At 39.9% G+C, this 21501-nt stretch overlaps 1 protein-coding gene across 1 annotated transcript in view; it reads right to left on the reverse strand.

Moving 5' to 3' along the window:
- Positions 1 to 2872: 2872 nt before the first annotated feature.
- Positions 2873 to 21501, reverse strand: part of LOC134532281 (proton channel OtopLc-like) — a 48434-nt gene continuing 29805 nt past the window's right edge. The window contains exons 7-10 of the mRNA XM_063368700.1: positions 17965 to 18172; positions 13242 to 13502; positions 10186 to 10461; positions 2873 to 5529 (exon numbers count right to left, since the gene is read on the reverse strand). Coding sequence (XP_063224770.1) covers positions 5051 to 5529; positions 10186 to 10461; positions 13242 to 13502; positions 17965 to 18172 — 1224 coding nt within the window. The 3' untranslated portion in view covers positions 2873 to 5050. The remainder of the gene's footprint in view (positions 5530 to 10185; positions 10462 to 13241; positions 13503 to 17964; positions 18173 to 21501) is intronic.

Consider the following 21501-nt stretch of genomic DNA (forward strand, 5'->3'; position numbering starts at 1 on the left):
AATGCATCCAGCATTGAATGTCTTAACGAATTTCATATTATGCCTACTAAGGTAGTTATGTAATTATTTTTGACCTCCAAACACTATTTTTCATCCCTTGCACTAATACGTGGTACTTTAATTTTTTTGTGCAAAAGGTTGAATACAATATTAAGGCGGTTATTAATAAAATCCGATGAATTTAATACTCATTTAGTTTAATTTTTTTTAATTCAACCCCAGTTTTTATGGTAGTAGTTCGTTTCATTAAAAATTGTATCAGCCAAAGGTTTTAAATAAATTTTAGGAGATTTACAATAGAACATAATGTATTTGATAGTATATAAAACGTAATGACTTCTAGCCTTGTTATTTACACCCCTTGCAGTAATTATTTGTGATATAAAAAATTACTTAAGACAAAAGTTTTCAACAATATTAAACAAGTTAAACAAAAAAAGAAAACATTAATTCGATAGAGTACATGGTTTGGAAATTTTATTTATTTTCTTATTTGAAGCCCACTTTTTTTTCAATTCATTGCAGTAATGGTTTGTATTATTTAAAATTGTTTCAGACATAAGTTTTAGATAAAATATATAATATTTACAATAAATTTGAACGAATATGATGGTGTGCCCTCGAAGTCAGTTATGAATTTTTTTCCTCCAAACTTTGTTTATAATGGTTGGCCGTATAAAAAATTATTTCCGACGAGTGTTGTAGATAATAATTTAAGGTTTAACAACAAAAAAGAAAGGATTTAATAGTTTACATGACACGGAAATTACGGTTTTTTTTAATCCACCTTTTTATTTTTTCAACGCCTGCAACAATGGTTCGTGTTAACAAAAAATTTTTTTCGACAAAGGTTATAGATAAAAATGATAATATTTTCAAACAACTGAACAGATTTAATAGTGCACATACTGTTACGAACGTGAGAGACCAGACCACGATGCCAAGTTTGGAGCTGGCTGGCGGTCCCACACGGTCACTGACGTCAATGCGCCATCCATTGACATAAGACATGCCACGCCTGCCTGCGCGGATTACAAGGGTCGTCGCTACCTCCTCTCCTCCTCTCCGCACTCCGCGCGGCGCCATGCCTCGCGCGAGCGTTCTGTGCCCTTCTCGACGGTTCGGGCGTCGGGTCGGCACAGGATGACGCGACTGGCCCCAGCCGCGCTCGTTGCTTCTAGAAGGGCACCATGGTCTATATAAGCCTGGACGCCGGCCTCCGCGAGAGTGGCTCGGTGAAGGGGGAAGTGAGACGGCGGCGACGGAGTACGACGAGAGTTCAGTGACGGAGGTTCACAAGGAGTGCTGCGGCGAGAGTTGCGTGAGGGGTGCGGCCCAGCGAGGTGTGCGGTGCGCAAGGACTCGAGATACTGAGTGCGATTAATTGATTAGTAGGCATTTAAAGTAAGATTATGTATTAGTGTTGTAAATATTAGCAGTCAATAAAACTGTGCATACAAATTGGGCTATTCCTATACGAACTCAGTTCTTCCCACTAAACGATTATTAATATTGTAACAATACTAAGGGAATTTTAGTTTTTTTTGGTTCCCAACCCTTGTTTTTTCAACTTTTTGCAGTTATGATTGGTCGCATCAAAAACGTATTTGGACAAAATATATATTTTTTCCTACGAGTTATAGTACGTTTAAACGAATGTGATATTTCCCACATTATGGAAATTACAGTGATTATACTGTTTTTCAAAATATCTTCCCAATTTCTACCCCTTTGGTCGGATAATGCCCATTAACGAACTCGACCGAGATTTTCCACGACTAGATTTAGTTTCAGTTTGGAAGTGATTATGTGAAAAATTGCGGCAGTTATCGTATCCTCAATAATATATATATATAATAAATATATATTATATATATAAACTTTTGAGTTGACGATGATTTTATTTGGTGTCTATGGTCCATGAAACTGAAAACTATATGTAAAAAAATATTCCTGAAGTCGCACCATGGTGACGGCTACAATAGGTCGTATTTCTTTGACATCTACCGAAAATTACTGGTCATGAATCAGTACAGGAATATGGGAATTTTAACAAATTTCATTAAAAAAAAAATTTCTTAAATATTTAAGTGTTACTTAATTTAAAGAAATAATGTACTTAGCTTAAAATTTTTACGGGAGTGTGGAACCTTCGTGGGTTATGGTTTTTTTTTTGGGGTGTGTATTTTTTTTTTGGCGGGGTTGGGGGGGGGGGGGGGGTAAGGGGGTCAAGGCGTTTCAAAGCCGCGAGTATCCACACCAAGAGTGTCGAGATATATTTTTTTAATGCCTGAGATTATCCTGATAGGACGTATATTACAAGTCCCTGTTTGATTTAATTCACAGGAAACCTTACAGGTAATGAGATACGCACCTATCACATTTAAATCTTGTTAAATTTGTTAAATAATTATTATTATGTTCGTAATGAGTAAAATTATAACATAATTTGACAAACAGTTGAGTTTTTCTTAACACCTTTCTTATGGAAGCCTATCCAACATTTTATCTTATCTGACGTTCTGGCGGCCTTTTATGTCGGCTAAGCGAGATTCCACTGTTACAGATCTTCGGAAAATAATAGCTTATATTATTATAGATAAATCTAATATTTGAACACTTTTAATTTGATAAATAAATCTTTATATAATTTCTTAAATAACACTTAAATTATATTTATGAATCTGAATAAAACAAAATAAATCACAAACTCCTAATTAATTTTTTTCTTATTTGTATGTATGACAGGCAAAGGAAGCTTTGGAAGTTACAAAAGGGTAATTACGAGCATTATAGAATTATTGACGTAAAACACAAGGAATTATGATATAATCGTTAGAGACGTCCCTGACTCAAAACAGACACAGTGTGGTTTATAATGAGAAAATGCATTTATTTCGGTTACACAGGTTCATATAAATTTGCATGATATTTTATTTTGTTACAAACAAGGTTTCAGCTTCGTGGATGTACATGGTGAAGGAAGTAGAAATTAATTGTTTTTACTGTTCTATAAATATTTTTCATTACAAGTGAAAGCAATTTGTTATATAAATATTATATTATAGGCAATAATTAAAAAATTGTTATAATGCAAATCGATAATAATACATGCATAAGCATTAGAATTTACAGTCAATAGAGTTTTGCATAGTACTTTACAATCAATATCATTTTACACATTACATCCAAATATTACATGCATTGTCGTTTTTCATTGTCAAAAATATTTTTAAATAACAGCTTATTTCTAGTCTTAATTTTGTGATGTAATTTACAACCTTAGAAGATTTTAACTAAACCTTAATGGTGAGCAATTTGCGATGTTTTTAATACTCTAGATATTCCATCATTGCTGAGAAATATGAGCTAAGTAATGCATGGCTTTATAGCTGGTAGGCTCAGTCTGTGAATTTTAAATACTTTATGGTACTAGTCTATACTCAAAACGTTTGGTAAAACGTAAGGATAACAAGGGTAATCTAACACCATGGAAATACATGTATTCTACGAAAATCAATTTATACTAATTTGTGAAATAATTGATAAATTACTTGCGCTTACAGCTAGACCGCAGACTAATAATATTTCACAAACAGAAAAAAAAAACACAGGTTAACCCAAGCCAATGGATACAACCATTAAATTTGTTAAGATAAATAATACAATTCGGAAGTCCTTAAACTATAAGAAAAAATACACCACTTCTGAAATTTGATTCTTAAAACTTCCAAGAAAAATGTAAATGAAAAACAGACTTTCATAAAACCATTATGCAAACAAAAGTATATATTTCTTGAACAGATAATAAAATAAATCCTGAAGAAATCTTCGAACATGAAAATAAGCATATGCTGCGACAATCTCGTTTGTAAAGGTTAAATAACTCATCCTCTTTTGTAGGAATTGGCATATAACTAAGCGTAAACTATTTTTCTGGAAAAATTTATAACACTATTGCATTTGATTGAAAAGAATAAATGCAATGCATTGAAGAGTGATTATAGAGGATGGGGGTTGATTACCGTCTAGAATTTTTTCATCAGTTAAAAGTACGTGGTTAAAAATAGCATGCCAGTTCCGTTCTAACCTTACCTGAATGTTGATCAAGTCACTTGGAAACTAATCCAGAATTTAAACCTGGGATTCGCTTGAAAGTGAGACAACTCATGCGCAGCACCCAGATTTATTCTTAAACGCCGAAACTATCTCGCTGTTACACGAATAGTGTTTATAAGTTGCGATGAAGGATGCTGAAATTGCACCAACACTTTTGATGTTCGCGGAAAAAAGAGTAAAACTGATTCAGTGGTTTGGTATTGTGGCATCACTTCCGGATCTCAAACAAGTGTATGGGGGAGAATTATTAGTAAAGTATGTCCAATGGATGACCATACCCAAAAACCAGAAGAAGTAAAAGTGAAAGGACAAGAATTTTTGTAGGGATAGTGCATTAATCATGCATTGATCTCCTAGCAGCACATCCAGACTTTAAAAAGGCCCACGGGGGAGTGGAAGCGATGTAAATTGTTCAGCTGTGTGATGATGGTCCAGGCCTCCTCACCAAAGGAAGATGGGAGAGCAAGAATTTTAGGAAGACTATCAACTTATTTACTTCTTGATATTGTAGAGCACTACCAGACCTCAAAGAGGCAGATGGTGGAGTTGAAGTGGCACAAAAAGGCCAGCAGCTTGAAGACATGTGTTTTACTTTCCAAGACCACACACACTGAAATAACGGATATGCGGGGCCAGAATTCTGGTCTTGATGCAGATGGTAAACTTGTCATCAGTGTAAAATAGCCAGCAGCATCGTCACGCATATGATGATAGCCCAGTCCCATACACTGAAGAAGCAGAAGTGTGAGGACTGGAACTCTAGGAGGAAAAGCTCGCCGTTCATGTCTTGATCTTGTAGCAGCACTTCCAGACCTCAAAGAGGCAGATGGTGGAGTGGAAGCGGTAGAAGATGCGCGATGTCGGCCCGGCCCCACACGCCGAAGAAACGGAAGTGTGAGGACTGGGACTCTTAGGAGGGAAAGCACATCGTTCACGTCTTGATCTTGTAGCAGCACTTCCAGACTTCGAAGAGGCAGATGGTGGAGTGGAAGCGGTAAAAGATGGCCAGCGGCATCGAGATGTGCGTGATGATGGTCCAGGCCCAGATGCCGAAGAAGCGGAGGTGCGACGGCCGGAACTCAGCGTGTCCCTTCTCCAAGGTGTTCACCGCCCACATGGCCATGTTGGCGACCATGAGGAAGGTGATGATCTGGCGCCCGGGCTTCCGCCGCGCCTCGAGCGAAGTGCGGCAGCGGCGGCCCGAGGCGTCCAGCACCAGGATGGTCTGCACCGTGGTCTGCACCAGCGAGCACACCTCGACGGCCGTCGCGCTCGCCGCCGAGGAGGAGGAGTCGTCGTCGTCGGCGAACTGGCTGCCGATGATGGAGAACATGCAGTACACGTACACGCCGCTCTGCGCCATCACCAGCAGGCTGTTGTCCAGCCCGAGTCCGCCGCCGCCGCCGTGACCTGCGGGCATTCATGGGGTTGCCGTCGAGCGCGAACACAAGCCAGACGTGTGGCGAGGGAACACACCGACAACTGCTTGCAATGGTCATTAGTAGGGACACCTGTATTTCGCGATTTCATTTCATGTCAAGGTATTTCACAAAACACTGTAGCTTTTTCTAAGAGTCATGGAAAATTGTGAGGGTGCAGCAGTACGGTGACCACATTCTCATTGGCCCCGTCAAGAGCGGAACGACACCTCTTACCGACCTCAGCCAATAACCACAGGAGAAAAGCTACAGTATTTTGTGAAATACCTTGACACGAAATGTATTCGTGAAATACAGGTGTCCCTAGTCATTAGTGAAGATCAGTCATGCAAGGGCCAGGTCGGCCTCAGGACCGGGCGAACCGGGCAACCGCTCAGGACCCTGCTACCATTAGGGCCCCGCGCTGGCCCATTTCATTTTTAATTTCTTTGTTAACAATATAAGGCGTTATTGGGATAAGAAAAAAGATTAAGTTTTTACTAAAATGCAATTTAAAGTGATTCGTATAAGAAAAAAAAACTTTCTAATATTTTATTGCCTCACATAATCACGCGAATTTACTGGAATTTGATCGTAAGAATCTATATAACCAATCCGAGAATAATTTAATGGGATAAATTATAAGAAATTTCTCGATATAAATTTTTACTGTAGGGCCTGGACGATACTACATAACCCCTCAAATCCCTGCACCACCGGTAAGCTCTCTTTTCAAAATATTATGCCCCCGGAACAGCGAATGGGCCAGGGACCAACGAAGTCTAGTGATACTACTTAATAAGGGGTCTGGAAAGAAAAATCAACAAATATCTAATCACATCATCATGAAAACCTTTTATTGTGGGACTGCATTCAAGAATGTTCGTCGGTAAAAAAAAAAAAAAAACAGCAGAAAGGCAATAACATAAAACGGATTGCCTTAAATGAACTCCTCTCAAATAACAGGTTGTTTCTTCTTCGTTTTGGATATTATTTTATCACATGGAAATATTAAGAATTATATGGGCATACTGAATCTTAACAAATATAACAATATTTAGTTGCTTTAAACAAAAGGTATGACATAAAATAGTTATGCTTAAGCATAATTGAAAATAAAAAATGCACTTCCCAAGATATTAGAAAAGACTTAAATATTTTTGCAACAACAAGGTACTTAAAAAGTAATGTAAACCTTTAAATATGTTAATTATAAATATACTGTGTCTTGGTTACAACATAAAATCCACACCATACAGGACACACACACCGACCAGTATGATAAACTATACTTAGTTGGAACTAACTTACTCAACACAGTCTACAATTCAGTTATTTGTATGTACTTACCACCGAAAGCTGGCATAATAGTTTTTAAGCTTCAGAATAACGTGCTAAAATACTAAGCATAAATTAATATCGCAAATAATATTTTATCTTACCTCTGACTATATAATGGTTTGTTTATACAAGATTTCGGTTTATGTACACTGCAGTCCGCATTTGTTTAGCGGTTTTAGTTACTTTCTTTTCTTAAACCATACAGTTTATATTATGATCACTACAGCCCTACCTCCATGTTTTTTATTTATGTATTTATCTCGCAAATGAGTTATGTCACATCATGTTACAAAACTATATCCGAATGCCTTTATAGGTTGAAACATACAAGAGTAAACAAAGTAAGACAGTTGAATTAAAAAAAACTAGGAGAGGCAATGGCTGTCTATCAGGTTCCTTCCAATTTTAAAGCAAAAATTAAACAGCAAGGTATAACTGTGTGAAGTCTTAAAGAACAAAGTAATATGGTGAGTTGTGCATTCCTAGGTTGAAATAGAGTGTAGTTCATGGTTATCAGAACGGAAATACATTAAGAAGTTATTTTAAATGCGTAGAGGCTGTGATTGTGCATTTATAATGAGAAGTACATTGTAGTCAACAAGTCAGAACAGTTCAGTGTGAATAAACAGGAGCAATAATTATTGTCAGTGACTTGGGCACCTTTCCAGGTCGAAACTGCTGTAGCCAGCAGGGAAAGGCAACAGGGAGATATTGGCAAAGGGTTAGTGGAGGTGTAGCAATGTGTACCTTCCTAGGGCGAAACACAGTGTAGTCAACAAGTCAAGGTAGTTACGTGAGAATAAATAGAAGCAATGATGGATAGTGACTCGGGTACCTTCCCAGGTTCAAACATGTTGTAATCAGCAAGGAAAGACATTAGGAAGATATTATAAATGGGATAAGGTGCGTAGCAAACTGAGTATTCCTAGGGCTAAACACAGTGTAGACCAATAAGCCAAGGCTGTTAGTACCAGTAGTATATAAATGGCGGAACTGGCACAGGCTTCAGGCTGCGGATGGAGATTTTCAGTTCACGAACTTGGATTGTGATGTCACGGCGGCCATCTTTGAAGATGACTTCACCGTTGCACTTTCGTTATGGATGCCATTTGATTTCTGATGTCACAGTGGCCATTTTGAATAACATGGACCTTGACCTTGGGCGCCAATTTGAATTCTAAAATTTTCCACAATTTTGACTTATGATGTCACTCTTGCAATTTTCGTTATGGCCCAATCTTGGTTTCGAATGACCCAATCTCTATTGTGTTTTTTTTTCGTTACAGCCGCCATATTTTTATCCTTTTTAATGGGTAAAATTAAAAATTAAAAAAATAATAAATTTTTTTATATAAAATTCTTCCACAATTTTTAAAGTCTTCCGCTATCGAAATAATCCATAATTTTTATCCAATTTTAACGGGAAGAAATTTGAAATTGAAAAATAATCAATAATGCAATTTTAATGTAAAAAAAACTCCACCATTTTGAAATTCATCCGCCACTTGATAATCCGTTATAATTATCCATTTATAATTAAATAATTTTTATATAAATAAAATATTATATGAATACAATTTTATTAACTTTATAGGTGAACTTAAACATAGACATTTACCTTTGACCTTGACATAGACCTTGAAATTTTACCTGGATTATGACCTCGACCATTAAATTTGACATTGAACTTTACATTTGAACTTGACCTTGACCAGGACCATTAACTGTAACTTCAGAAGCCATCTTGAAATTAATCATCTTAAAACCAAGGAATCCAATCCCCGAATGTTGCAATTTTCGGTATGGCCGCCATCTTTAAATTCCGTAGTTATTATCAGAATTTACGTGGAAAAAATAAAAAAACATAACAAATTAAATAATACAATTTTAATACAAAAAATATAAAAAAGGACTTATTTCGAATCCAATGGGGTCAATCGATTATAATGGCAATGGATCCTTCCCCCATGGAAGCCACCGGCAGACTGACTTAATAACAATAATGCCAAATGGAGGATGTCACAGTAATAAATGAATAATGTTCTCTTGCGGGTAAAAATAAACTAATATGATGGCAGCACACTCTAGCAGACGAAAACATATATCCTATACAAGATGGAAAACTCCAGCAGACGAAAACAAGTTGGCTGTCATAACATACTGGTTGAAGCAATATCTGCCTTGGCATTAGTGGTTGGAGGTCAGTCTGCTGGTGGCTTCCATGTAGGAAGGATACATTGCAATTTTAAATCGACTGCCCTAATTGTGTTTAAACCGAGGTTTTTTTTATAATTTTTAAATTATTTTTTAATGATTTCTAATATTTTGCGTGAAATTCGAATAATAACTACGAAATTTCAAGATGGCGGCCGTAAAGAAACTTGTATCAATCGGGAATGGGATTGCTTGGTTTTAAGATGGTTAAATTAAAGATGGCTTCTGAAGTGAGAGTTCATGGTCATGGTCAAGGTCAAGGTCAAAAGTAAAATTCATGGTCAAAAGTCAAGATCAAGGTCAATATTAAGGTAAAAGGTCAAGGTCTATGTAAAAGGTACATATCACATTAATAAAATAGCATTGAATTAATTTTTTATAAATTTTAAACATTTCCATTAAAATCGAATAATAATTATAGATTTTTAAGATGGTGGACGAAGTTCAAAACTTTTGAGGTTTTTTATAAAAAATTTATAATAACATTTTGCTATAAATTTTTAAATTTTTCTTAATAATATCTGATAAAAATTATGGAATTTCAAGTTGGTGGAAGAATTTTAAAATGGCAGAGGTTTTTATATATAGGTACTTATATTTTTTAGTTTTAAAATTGGATAAAAGTCATGGATTTTCAAAATGGTGGCCACATCGAAAAATGCATAATTAGTTATTGGGGCATTTGATACCAAGATGGTGCCAATAACCAAAATTGCAACGGTGACGGAATAATTCAAAATGTTGGAAAGTTATAGAATTCAAAATGGTGTCCAAGGTCAAGGTAATCAAAAATGGCCGCCATGACATTTGAATTTGTTATGGCGACTGTAACAAAAAGTGCAATGGTGATGTCATCACCTATGATGGCCGCCGTGACGTCACAATCCAAGATGGCGGACTGACAATTTCCTTTCACAGCCTGAAGCTGTGCCAGCTGCTACATTTGTATACTACTGCTGTTCAGTAAGACTATAAATAGAATCAATGGAGGGCAGTGACTAGTGTGCCTTCCAAGGTTGAAACACGGCATACGGCAGTAATGAGTCTTCCCAGGTCGAAACAGACTGTAGTCAGCAACGAGCGGAACACCCACCGGAGGTCTTCTCGTACTTGAGGCCGCGCAACTGCGCCATGCACAGCAGAACAGCCACGGTGCAGACGATGTACAGCACCAGCTCGCACACGTTCACCTCGAACACGGCGGCGTACTTGTACTTGGGGTCGTTGTTCAGCACGAAGAACAGGATGAGGCTGATGATGGTGAAGACGAGCACCAGCACGCCCGAGAAGAGGCCCTTGTGCGCGCTGGTGCAGTCCACGGTGAAGTGGTGCAGCGACTGGTGCGGCTCGGTCGTCACCTTGAAGGCGCCTGCGGCCGAGCGACCCGTTAACCCGCCGTCTTCGACTGTTTCACTGATGTGTAAACACATTAGCTCTCGGTACACGCTTTGAATATATATACTGTATAGAAGTCGCCAGCCCAGGTTAAAATTTCTAATACGGTTTGAGGTAGTTGGTTAATTCACCGCCGCAATCGCCACCATCTCTAGGGCATCGACTTGTGGTGGTCCCTAGCGGACAAGTGTCGAACTCTTCAAACACCCCTTCCCCCTACCGTTGAACGACCTTGAGCTGCAGTGAATGATGGGTGGGGGGCGCAGGGATTGACAGCGGGCGACAGTGCTGCGCTCTAACGTGTAAATAACAACCTAAGACGATACAGGGCGTTACGGCAGCGCCCTGCAGCGGTGAAGTTCCCAAGCTGATCATCATACGCTCCTGAAAAACGTAGAGTAAAACCTATCCACTCGCGACTTCTATACAGTATATATATATATATATATATATATATATATATATATATACAAAGGTACACGGTATCTGTTAGGAGTAAATTTGTGAATGGAACGGAAGTCGCATGGAACGGAAATGTTAAAAAACGGTGCTGCCATCTGTGGCGGATAGCGGGAACCGAAGTTCACAAAGACAAAAGTGAACACGCGTGCACACATTAACCGTGCCAACAAAGTCAAAAATATCAGTCAGGCAAAAATTTATAATTGCCATCTTTGACAGTATTGCGATTTCTTATTTCCAGTTTAGTTCCTGGATTGTCAAGTACATGTTAATATTGTAATTTACATCATGTTCACACACATGTATCTCCACAACTAGGTAATACATACTGCTTGACTCCTATAGTCTCATTTTTGAAATTGTTTTCTTAAAAAATTTGTAACCAGCAAAAACTTATAAATCCGTCATAGCGAATGAGACAAGGTCTTAAAAGGAAGAGTATGCAACAGAAAAACACCAACCTGGAATCAATATTATATTTATGTCTTTAAATGTTTTTTATTTTTTTGTAAATTAAAATTTCAATTTGTTAAAACACAGCGCGTGTTAAGTGAAATATTTGCATTTACGATGGGCTGCAACTAAATCGTATCTCACTGCGAAATATTTGTTTTATTTGTTTCTATTTTTGGGCTTACTAAAGTCTCCGCCTTTGCCATTTGGCAAATAAAAATCTTTCAATTTTTTAGACACTTAAAAACGAAATCACGCATTATTAGCCTTAAGAGGAATTCAAACCCAGACACCATCGCAGCGAAGTCGATGCTTTAACTACTACGCTACATAGGTCAGCTCTCTGTAAATTTCGCTGGTGTTTAGTTTTTATTTCAATTTTGAAAATGGACTTAATCTGTACTAAATTATCTACTGATAGCCAGTCTTTCACAGTTTTTTTTTTAATTGTACTAACGTGAGTTGAAAGCCTTGGAAAAGCCAAATTTTCAGTAATAGATGGCAAAAAAAAAAAAAAAAAATATTGTTTAAACAAAGATTTTCAGGTTTTGAAAAAGCTTTCAATGGTTATCAGATAGAATAAATATGTGTTTTGAAGCATCATCTGTAGGTCGGCTCTTTGTAAAGTCGCTGGTGTTTAGTTTTTAGTCCAATTTTGAAAACGGACTTCATCTGTACTAAAGTACTGATAGCCAGTCTTTCACAGTTTTTTTTATTTTTTTAAATTGTACTAAGGTGAGTTGAAAGCCTTGAAAAAGCCAAATTTTCTGTTATAGACGGCAAAAAAAATTATTGTTCAAACTAAGATTTTTCAGGTTTTGAAAAAGCTTTTAACGGTTATCAGTAGGGGCAGGTATTTTTCGCGAAAAGATCTGAACACTTATTAGGCTGCAACAAGGTGCACCCGCACAAGCGCGTTCTTCCTTTTTATTGGCGGACTTCTGCGAGATAAGTCGTTTGCCTTATTTGACCGAGCCACTCAGGCCGCGTTTACTTCCGCACTGAATCACCGTGTGATTGGTGTAGTTACAATCGATATGTAGGTACCTGGGAGAAACTCACCCAATCACGAAACACAGACGGTTCTACAGTTCTACAGTGTTTTAACTTTCATCTAGTGTCGAAATATTTTCGCGAAATCTGCATGCCCCTAGTTTATCAGATAGAATAAATATGTGTTTTGAAGCATCAGTAGAGACCCGTGAATTTCGCGGATTCAATGACCTCCAGGATAGACTCAATATCCTCTACACACTTGGGAAAATGCCAACTTTTCATTGGCTATTGACTTATGAGTCGTCTCGACTGGGTGGCCTGTGATTCGACATTTCTATGAGTGAGGGTCTCTAATTGGCCCTCAGTCCTCCAGATTAACAGAGAACCAATGGCTAGGGACCGGAAAAATTCGCGGGTTCAATGACCTGCAGGATGAACTCCATAGTTCTACGTACACCCGGTCAAATGTCACCCACTCATTGGCTGCTGTTTTGAGAGACGTCCCAACGTAGCAGCCTGTGATTCGATAAAGCTTTGGTTGAGTGTTTCTCATTGGCCCAGCGTCATCCAGGTGAGTTGTGAGCTAATAGCAGAGGCAACACTGAGGTATAACTATTTGTATTTTAGCCTATCGCGAAATGAATACGCGAATTTTGCAGGTCTCTACCAATGGCAGAAGCAGCACTAAGGTATAATTATTTGAACTTTAGCATGACACGAAATGAATCCGCGAAATTCACGGGTCTCTAAGCATCATATTGGGGGAGAGAGAGGACACGTGGACACCTAGCTTGCCCGACTCCCCAGAGCTCCAGCATCCCCCTGGACCTTCAAGTCCCTCACCGCGCTCCGCGTCGCCGAGCTGGCGGGCCCGCCTGGGCACGTCGGGCCCGATGTGCTTCCACATCTCGTACAGGATGACGGCGCAGATGAGGCTGTACTCGATGGTGCAGGGGAACAGGAAGGGGCTGGCGTTCTGCACCAGCGAGCCCATGATGTTGGCGCGCCGGCACTCGTAGATGTCGTGGGCGCCGCGCTCCGACACGCGGTGTTGCTGCTGCTGCCGCCGCAGCGCCGTCGCGTTCAGGACGGCGGCCAGCAGGCCTGCGGGAACCACGGACTCGCGGTCCAGCAGGGTCTCTCCCCCTTCCCCCCCGGTCACACCGCCAACTACCCGCCGCCCGAAGCGAACGAAGAGTTACTCGTAGGGGCTGGCATTTTTCGTGAATAAATCTGAACTCCTGTTAGACTGCAACACGGCATACCCGCAACAGCGTTTTCACCCCTTGTGATTGGCGGCCGTCTGCGAGAGAAGTCATTGCCTTGTTTGACCGAGCCACTCAGGACACGTTCATTTCCGCGCTGAATTACTGTGATTGGTGTTGTAACAATCGACGGCGTTCCTGAAAGAAACCCGCCCGATCACGAAACACAGATGGTGCTACAGTGTTTTAACTTATAACTAGTCTCTGAATCTTTTCGCGAAATGTGCATGGCCCTAGTTATACGTAATAACTAGGGACCGGAAAAATTCGCGGTTTCAATGACTTGTAGAATGAACTCCATAGTTCTACGTGCACTCAATCAAATGTCACCCACTCATTGGCTGCTGTCTCGTGAGAAGTCCCAACGTAGCAGCCTGTGATTTGATAAAGCTTTGGTTGGTTGTTTCTCATTGGCCCAGAGTCATCCAGGTGAATTGTGAGCCAATAGCAGAGGAAACACTGAGGTATAACTATTTGTATTTTAGCCTATCGCTAGGGACTGGAAAAATTCGCGGGTTGAATGACCTGTAGGATGAACTCCATAGTTCTACGTACACTCGGTCAAATGCCACCCACTCATTGGCTGCTGTCTTGTGGAGACGTCCCAACGTAGCAGCCTGTGATTGGTATAAAGATTTAGTCGGGTGTTTCTCATTGGCACATAGTCATCCAGGTGAGTTGTGAGCCAATGGCAGAGGCAGCACTGAGGTATAACTATTTGTATTTTAGCCTATCGCGTAATGAATTCGCGAATTTTTCCGGTCTCTACATATCGCTAAATGAATTCGCGAATTTTTCCGGTCTCTAGTAATAACAGACAACCAGATCTTCGTATGAACTTCGCCGTGTTCAAACTTTTGATGTCTGTTTTACTTTCGTTGAATAGGGTAAACGTGCTCACGTGGAAGATATAAGAATGTTCTTCCAAGTGCTCTTTACAAGTTTTTTTTTAAGGTTTGCTCTTATACCAAGATTATTCTTGTAATTGCATGCTCAAAGTAAGTAGAATTAGTACCCGCAAATCTACGAAGATAATGGTAAATTTATGAAGATACATGGGTAATTTGTAATCAGCGTTCTCCGTAAATAAAAAAATGAAAATTTTTAACAGGATTCACCATCAAAAATTTTCACGTTCAGTTTAAAATGAACGCTGGTCACAAATTATCCACGGATTTTCGCAAACTTCTTATTTAGAACATGAATCCAAAAGAACTTTAGTGGTTTATTAACTAAACATTAAAAAAAAGGTTATTTCTAAAGCAATAACACTCTTCTTTTTCCTAGGTGTGTACTTACCTTTGTTTAGGGCGAAAATGCAAATCGGAAGTTAAAATACGATGTAGGTTCTACGAAGATTCATTTATTTGAAATTAAGAATAATTCTTCGTTTATTTGAGGTTACTTCTTCGTTAAAAAGTCTGTAAATTTACTGTGATTTCTAAAAGTGTGGGTTTAATGAAAAGAAAGATGGAACCGAAAGTCCCAAACTATAAATTTAAAATATTTAAAAAAGCTCTACTTGAATAGGTTTTTTTTAACTTAAATTTTTTTTGTACAACTGAACGTCAAAGTTTCATCAGCGGGTTTCAATAATTTCTCACTGTGTTTAACTTTTAATCAGCCAATAACCACTTGTTAGGTTAGCAGAATTTTCATTCACTACCATTTCACTAATATAAATAATCAGTGACGTGTATTTTTCGTGAAATGATTTTAAATCTGTGTTTTAAAACACTGTGTTGTAATTGGTCATATTTATTTTAGGTTTATTCCTACTGTCGGCACAGCAGTCCCAGCCATTATGTGCGGAAGATAACTCGCCAAGTCAAATATCGCAATGGCATCTCTAGCAGACGGCCGACAATTACAAGAAAAAATCTAATGCATTCTAACGAGTGATTTCTTTTTTTCTCACTAAAATATACCAGCCCGTTCAAATAACGTATTCATACCTAGAGTGTATGTAAATATTATGGCTAGAGACAGGAAAATTTCGCGGATTCATTTCGCGATAGGCTAAAATACAAATAGTTATACCTCAGTGTTGCCTCTGCTATTGGCTCACAACTCACCTGGATGACGCTGGGCCAATGAGAAACAACCAACCAAAGCTTTATCAAATCACAGACTGCTACGCTGGGACGTCTCACAAGACAGCAGCCAATGAATGGGTGACATTTAACCGAGTGTACGTAGAACTATGGAGTTCATCCTGGAGGTCATTGAACCCGCGAATTTTTCCTGTCCCTAATTATGGCTGATATTACGCGTGTAAAATTGCTGCTATGTTTCGGAGAGTATAGTGGGTAGCTTGTGATTCAGAACTTCTTTGGGCGCAGGTTTGTTGTTAAAGGGTTGCATCTCATTTCTTGATTTTATACTTACAGTAATGACAGATCAACTTGTAGACTTTTTATATGGTATACTTTCACGAAATGAAAAATATATACATTGTATACGTTTCGCATAATTAGCTGCCAACGTTGCATTATTAACGTTTTTGGGCTGTACAAATACGGAGAACCAACTGGAAAACAGGACTAAAACTATTTAAGGTTTAACTGCAATGCTACTGGCTACTTCAAGATATTGGTTCGAATTTCTTTCAGAAAATATTAATTAATTTTACCTGGCATTTCAAAATTCTCAACTGTGTAAGGATTTTGACAGCCAATCAACATAAAATGATTTTTTGTGAGCGTATTAAATTCCTGAAACACGCATGTCAAGTTTGTATCAATGACATACTCAATGTAACACGTGTGCCAACTAGTATTAGACTACTTGAAACACATTTTCCTGCTTATTCTGTGCGCGGAGCATGTCGTGTTGTAATGGGGAGGAAACATACTCTTGCAGCCCACTAAGGATTACAATAATTCTTCCTGTGATTTTTTTTCCTGACCTAACTAAAAACTACGTGTATTTGGGAGGGGTCCGGGATAGGGAGGGAGACTAAGTGCGTCTCAGGCCGAAGTCCATACGCTTTAATCATTCAGGTTTTTAACCATGCAGGAGAGGTAGCATGTATCATGAGCTAGGAGGGGGATTGGTTAGCCAAGGTTGTGATTGGCGCCATGAATAACTACCGTCACTAACTATAAAACTAGTTAAGTTGAGCCCAGGTAAAAACCTGCATAGACACAGGGAAAATCCTGGGCCCTTACATGCGGGATGCAATAATTTCACGTATTAATATCAAGCAGGTTGGTTACGGGAAACATAAGGGTCGATATGGAAGAAGAGATGGACAGAGTAGAAAATAGTCTACCATGCGGGGGGGTTGGGGGCTTGGACATTGCTGTCCGCATTGATTTGGGCGATACTGGTTGTTTCGGGGGGCGACATTTTGTCGTTTCCCGCCGGCCTGCCAGCCAGCGCAGCCAAGCCTTCCTGTGTAATCTCTTTGCAACCTTATATAATGAGTAGGGACACCTGTATTTCGCGAATACATTTCGTGACAAGGAATTTCACAAAATACTGTAGCTTTTCTCTTGTGGTTATTTGGCTGAGGTCGGTGAGAGTTGTCGTCCCGCTCTTGACGGGGGCCAATGAGAATGTGGTCACCGTACTGCTGCACACTCGCAATTTGCCATGACTAGAGACCCGTGAATTTCGCGGATTCAATGACCTCCAGGATAGACTCCAATATCCTCTACACACTCGGGAAAATGCCAACTGTTCATTGGCTGCTGACTTGTGAGTCGTCTCGACTGGGTAGCCTGTGATTCGACATTTCTATGAGTGAGGGTCTCTAATTGGCCCTCAGTCCTTCAGATTAACAGAGAACCAATGGCAGAATCAGCACTAAGGTATAATTATTTGAATTTTGGCATTACACGAAATGAATCCGCGAAATTCACGGGTCTTTAGCCATGACTAGGGCCATGAAAATTTCGCGAAAAGATCCCGAGAGTAGCTGGAAGTTAAAACACTGTAGCATCGTCTGTGTTTCGTGATTGGGTGAGTTACTTTGAGGTGCATGTCGATTGTTACAACAACCAATCACACTAATTCAGTGTGGAAGCAAACTCGTCCTTAGTGGCTCGTGCAAACCAGGCAGCGACTTCTCTCGCAGACGGCCGCCAATCACAAGGAAGAAACCGCTGGTGTGGGTATACCTTGTTGCAGTTTAGTAGGCGTTCAGATTTTTTCGCGAAAATTTTCTGCCTCTAGCCATGACTCTTAGAAAAAGCTACAGTATTTTTTGAAATACCTTGACACGAAATGTATTCGCGAAATACAGGTGTCCCTAATAATGAGATCCTGGGAAGGTGGGTGGCGGGCGGGCGACGCACCTCCCAGCTGTTCCTCGGACGACTCCTCGCTGGACGAGCTCTCGCCGCCGACGGCCGCGGCGCCTTCGTGGCGCGCGTGGTCGCCCAGGTGCACTATCTCGTGCTTGGTCTCCTCCACCAGCACGTACAGCCACTCGCACAGGTTCGTGGCCACCATGTGCATCAGGCCGAAGCGCGCCAGCACGCGGTACTTGCTCATCTTCATGTCCTGCGGGCACGCGACACCACTGGCTGGAACTACAATCAAGTAGCTTGGCTTCTGGCTTGCAGTTGCCATCATCAGGGAGCAGTTACCCAGGTAGGTAGCTGTAGGTATCTGCTCCCTGATGTTGGTGACCTATACGTAGAGACCGGAATAATTGGCGAGTTCATTTCGCGATTGGCTAAAATACAAATAGTTATACCTCAATGCAGCCTCTGTTATCGGCTCACAACTCACCTAGATGACTCTGGGCCAATGAGAAACACCCAACCAAATCTGTATCGAATCACAGGCTGCTCACAAGACAGCAGCCAATGAGTGGGTCACATTTGACCGAGTGTACGTAGAACTGTGGAGTTCATCCTGCAGGTCATTGAACCCGCGAATTTTTCCGGTGAATTATTCACCAAGGACGCGGCTACAACCCAGAAGCCAAGCTACTTCAGACATTGGCCGCGAAAGCCTGCGAACATTATGGAACTACAATACTTAAGCCAGAGCTCTGCACCAAAATCACTAATTATTATTAGAGGCACGGACCGCATACTCTTGGATCCAACCGCCCCTCCAGGAGAATAAGTAATCTAATCAGGCAGTGCCAACTAACAAGAACAAGAATCTGGCCAACGTAAAATCAAGCGTTGGCAGAGAAAACATAAGTCTGTGAATTTTTGGCCTGTCGCTAAACGAATAATCAAAATTTCCGGGTATCTACAAACGATACTCCTGTATTTTGATGTCATACTGGTGTTTGTCGGCGGCCATCTTCGATTAGGTTGCCTGGTATCGGCTGCCATCTTGTTGTAAATGATTAATATTTACGTTTTAAAAATAATCATAAAAAATATTTTTTTTTGCAGTGGGTTTATTTCGTACCGAGGGAAAGCTATTATTTATACGTTATGGGTAAAGACCGGAAAAATTCGCGAATTCATTTCGCGATATGCTAAAATACAAATAGTTATACCTCAGTGCTGCCTCTGCTATTGGCTCACCACTTACCTTTATGACTCTGGGCCAATGAGAAACACACGACCAAAGCTTTATCAAATCACAGGCTGCTACGCTGGAACGTCTCACAAGACAGCAGCCAATGAATGGATGACATTTAACCGAGTGTACGTAGAACTATGGAGTTCATCCTGGAGGTCATTGAAACCGAGAATTTTTCCGGTCCCTAGTAATGGGTTCAAAAGCAGAGACATTAGCCACTAGGATAAACGACCGATCAAGAACAATGAATACAATAAGAAATATATGGTTTCAAAGCATGCTATACGCCTCTGGGAAGCTATAGTACTAGTTTAGAGCAAAAATCAGGTTTGTCACTTATGTGCTTCAGCACGAGGTGCTACTGTTGCGACTGCCCATAAGTACGCGTTCATAAGAGTTCATTTTGTGGCGTTACAAGCATTGCTCTTGCAATTTTGTAATTTTTCCCCATTTCTAACCGTACTCGACCGAGTTTTTCCATGATTATATTTTCTGTATATGTTTGAAACTGATTTGTGAAAATTTACGGCGGTTATTGTGTTCATAAAAATGTTATATATATAATATATCTTTTGAGTTGATGATGGTTTTGGGGTCTATGGACCATGACACGAAAAACTATGTAAAAATGTTTCCGGAAGTCGCACCATAGTAACGGCCACAATAGGTAGTATTTCTTCGAAGTATACCTAAAATTTACATTGCATACTGAAAAGCAAATAGGTCTACCCTAGCAAACAGCATCATGTATATCAGCGTTGGTTAAGTCTTATACACGTGTTTACTTCTTAACGTAGTCTGTGAACTATCACACAAGTATGAGACCCGGTCGCAAGTCTAAGAGTGTGATTATATGTATACTTTTTCGATTCCTCCAGGAAGCAGCAAATTATAAAAAATACTACGAGAAAAGATTTCAGAAAAGGCATTTTTAAGGTAAACCACGGACAGTTTGTAATTTCATTCTAATACGACTACAGGCGTAAAATAAATTTATATTTCTTGTTGATTAAAGTGTGCAATTTTTAAGAAAATTCGATAGGTTTTTGGGAAAGGTTAACAAGAATAATGACAATGGCTCAATTTAGAGTCATTGAACAGCATTTGGTAAAACTGTATTTTTTTTTATGTGAGTGATCTCAAAGTGTTTACTCTCATAGCAAAAGCAAAATCTGTACGGATTCTTCCCTTATCTTTCCTCCTCCTCCTCTAAAATTCATTTTTCGTCTCTCTTCATCTATTTCGTTCAATTTATTTCAAGGCACGGGCTTTCTCCACCCATTTACTTCCTTCCTTTTATCTGCCGCCTTTTATATCCATTTTTCATGACTTCTTCCTCTCTTCTTACCTCTCCTCGCCTCGAATTTTTTTTTTATTCCCACTCGACTTCTGGCATCGATCGAGCGGGCTCATGAAGGAAAAAAAGGGGGGGAAAAAAAGAAGGGTTTGATAAGGGGGAAGGGGGGGGGGGGGGTTTAAGGGGCTTCCTCGCGTCCATTCAGAAACTTTTTGTTTTGTTTTCCGGGTGCTCGTTTCGCCGTACAGTTGGCGCCCTGCCCGCCACCCTCGGCCCAAGTGCACTCTGCCGTCTGGGAAAACATGACGTGGTTTCTCCACCGCCTGTTCCACGATACCCGGGGACACAGAGAACACATTCTCCGGGACGAACGACCGGAACCACCCTTCAAATAACCTGATTCCCTCACCCCCCTTTTGACCTTCCTCTAACCGAAATCGTTACGATGTTACGTTGGATTCTTTTTTTATTTCATTGATGAGTAAACATCTCAGCTCTCTCTGCATGCAGCATTTGGTGGGAGTAATTCCCGTGAAAATGGACAGGAAGTCGATGAACGGAAATATGTGATACCAAGATGGCGGACCCACATGCAGAAACATTAACCCGTGCATAGTCACTTTCGTAAACATTAGAGGACACACCAAACGTATCTATTGGTGTGCCAAATGAAACTTTATCATTGTGAAACTACCCTGGAATATAGTTGGCAAGCTAAATTAGTCACAGTAGAAAAGGAATCGCAAGTTATAAAATACCTAAGAGTAGTATACGAATGTATGTTCTGGGACTGGCTTCTGGCTGTGGATTGATGATTGTCGACCGCCATCTTGGATTGTGACGTCACGGCGGCCATCTTGGATGGTTGTGACCTTGACCTTTGACCTTGACCTTGAATTTGATCCTCAAAAATCGCCAAAATCCTCCAAAATTGGACAAAATTTGCCCAAAATTCCTCAAAAATCGCCAAAATTTCCATTTCTGTGGGAAAAAGTTCCGCCAAAAATTCGCAAAAAATTCCTCAATTCGAAAATCAGGATTTCGA

Source organism: Bacillus rossius, chromosome 5 (genome assembly GCF_032445375.1).
Source record: "Bacillus rossius redtenbacheri isolate Brsri chromosome 5, Brsri_v3, whole genome shotgun sequence".
NCBI lineage: Eukaryota > Metazoa > Arthropoda > Insecta > Phasmatodea > Bacillidae > Bacillus > Bacillus rossius.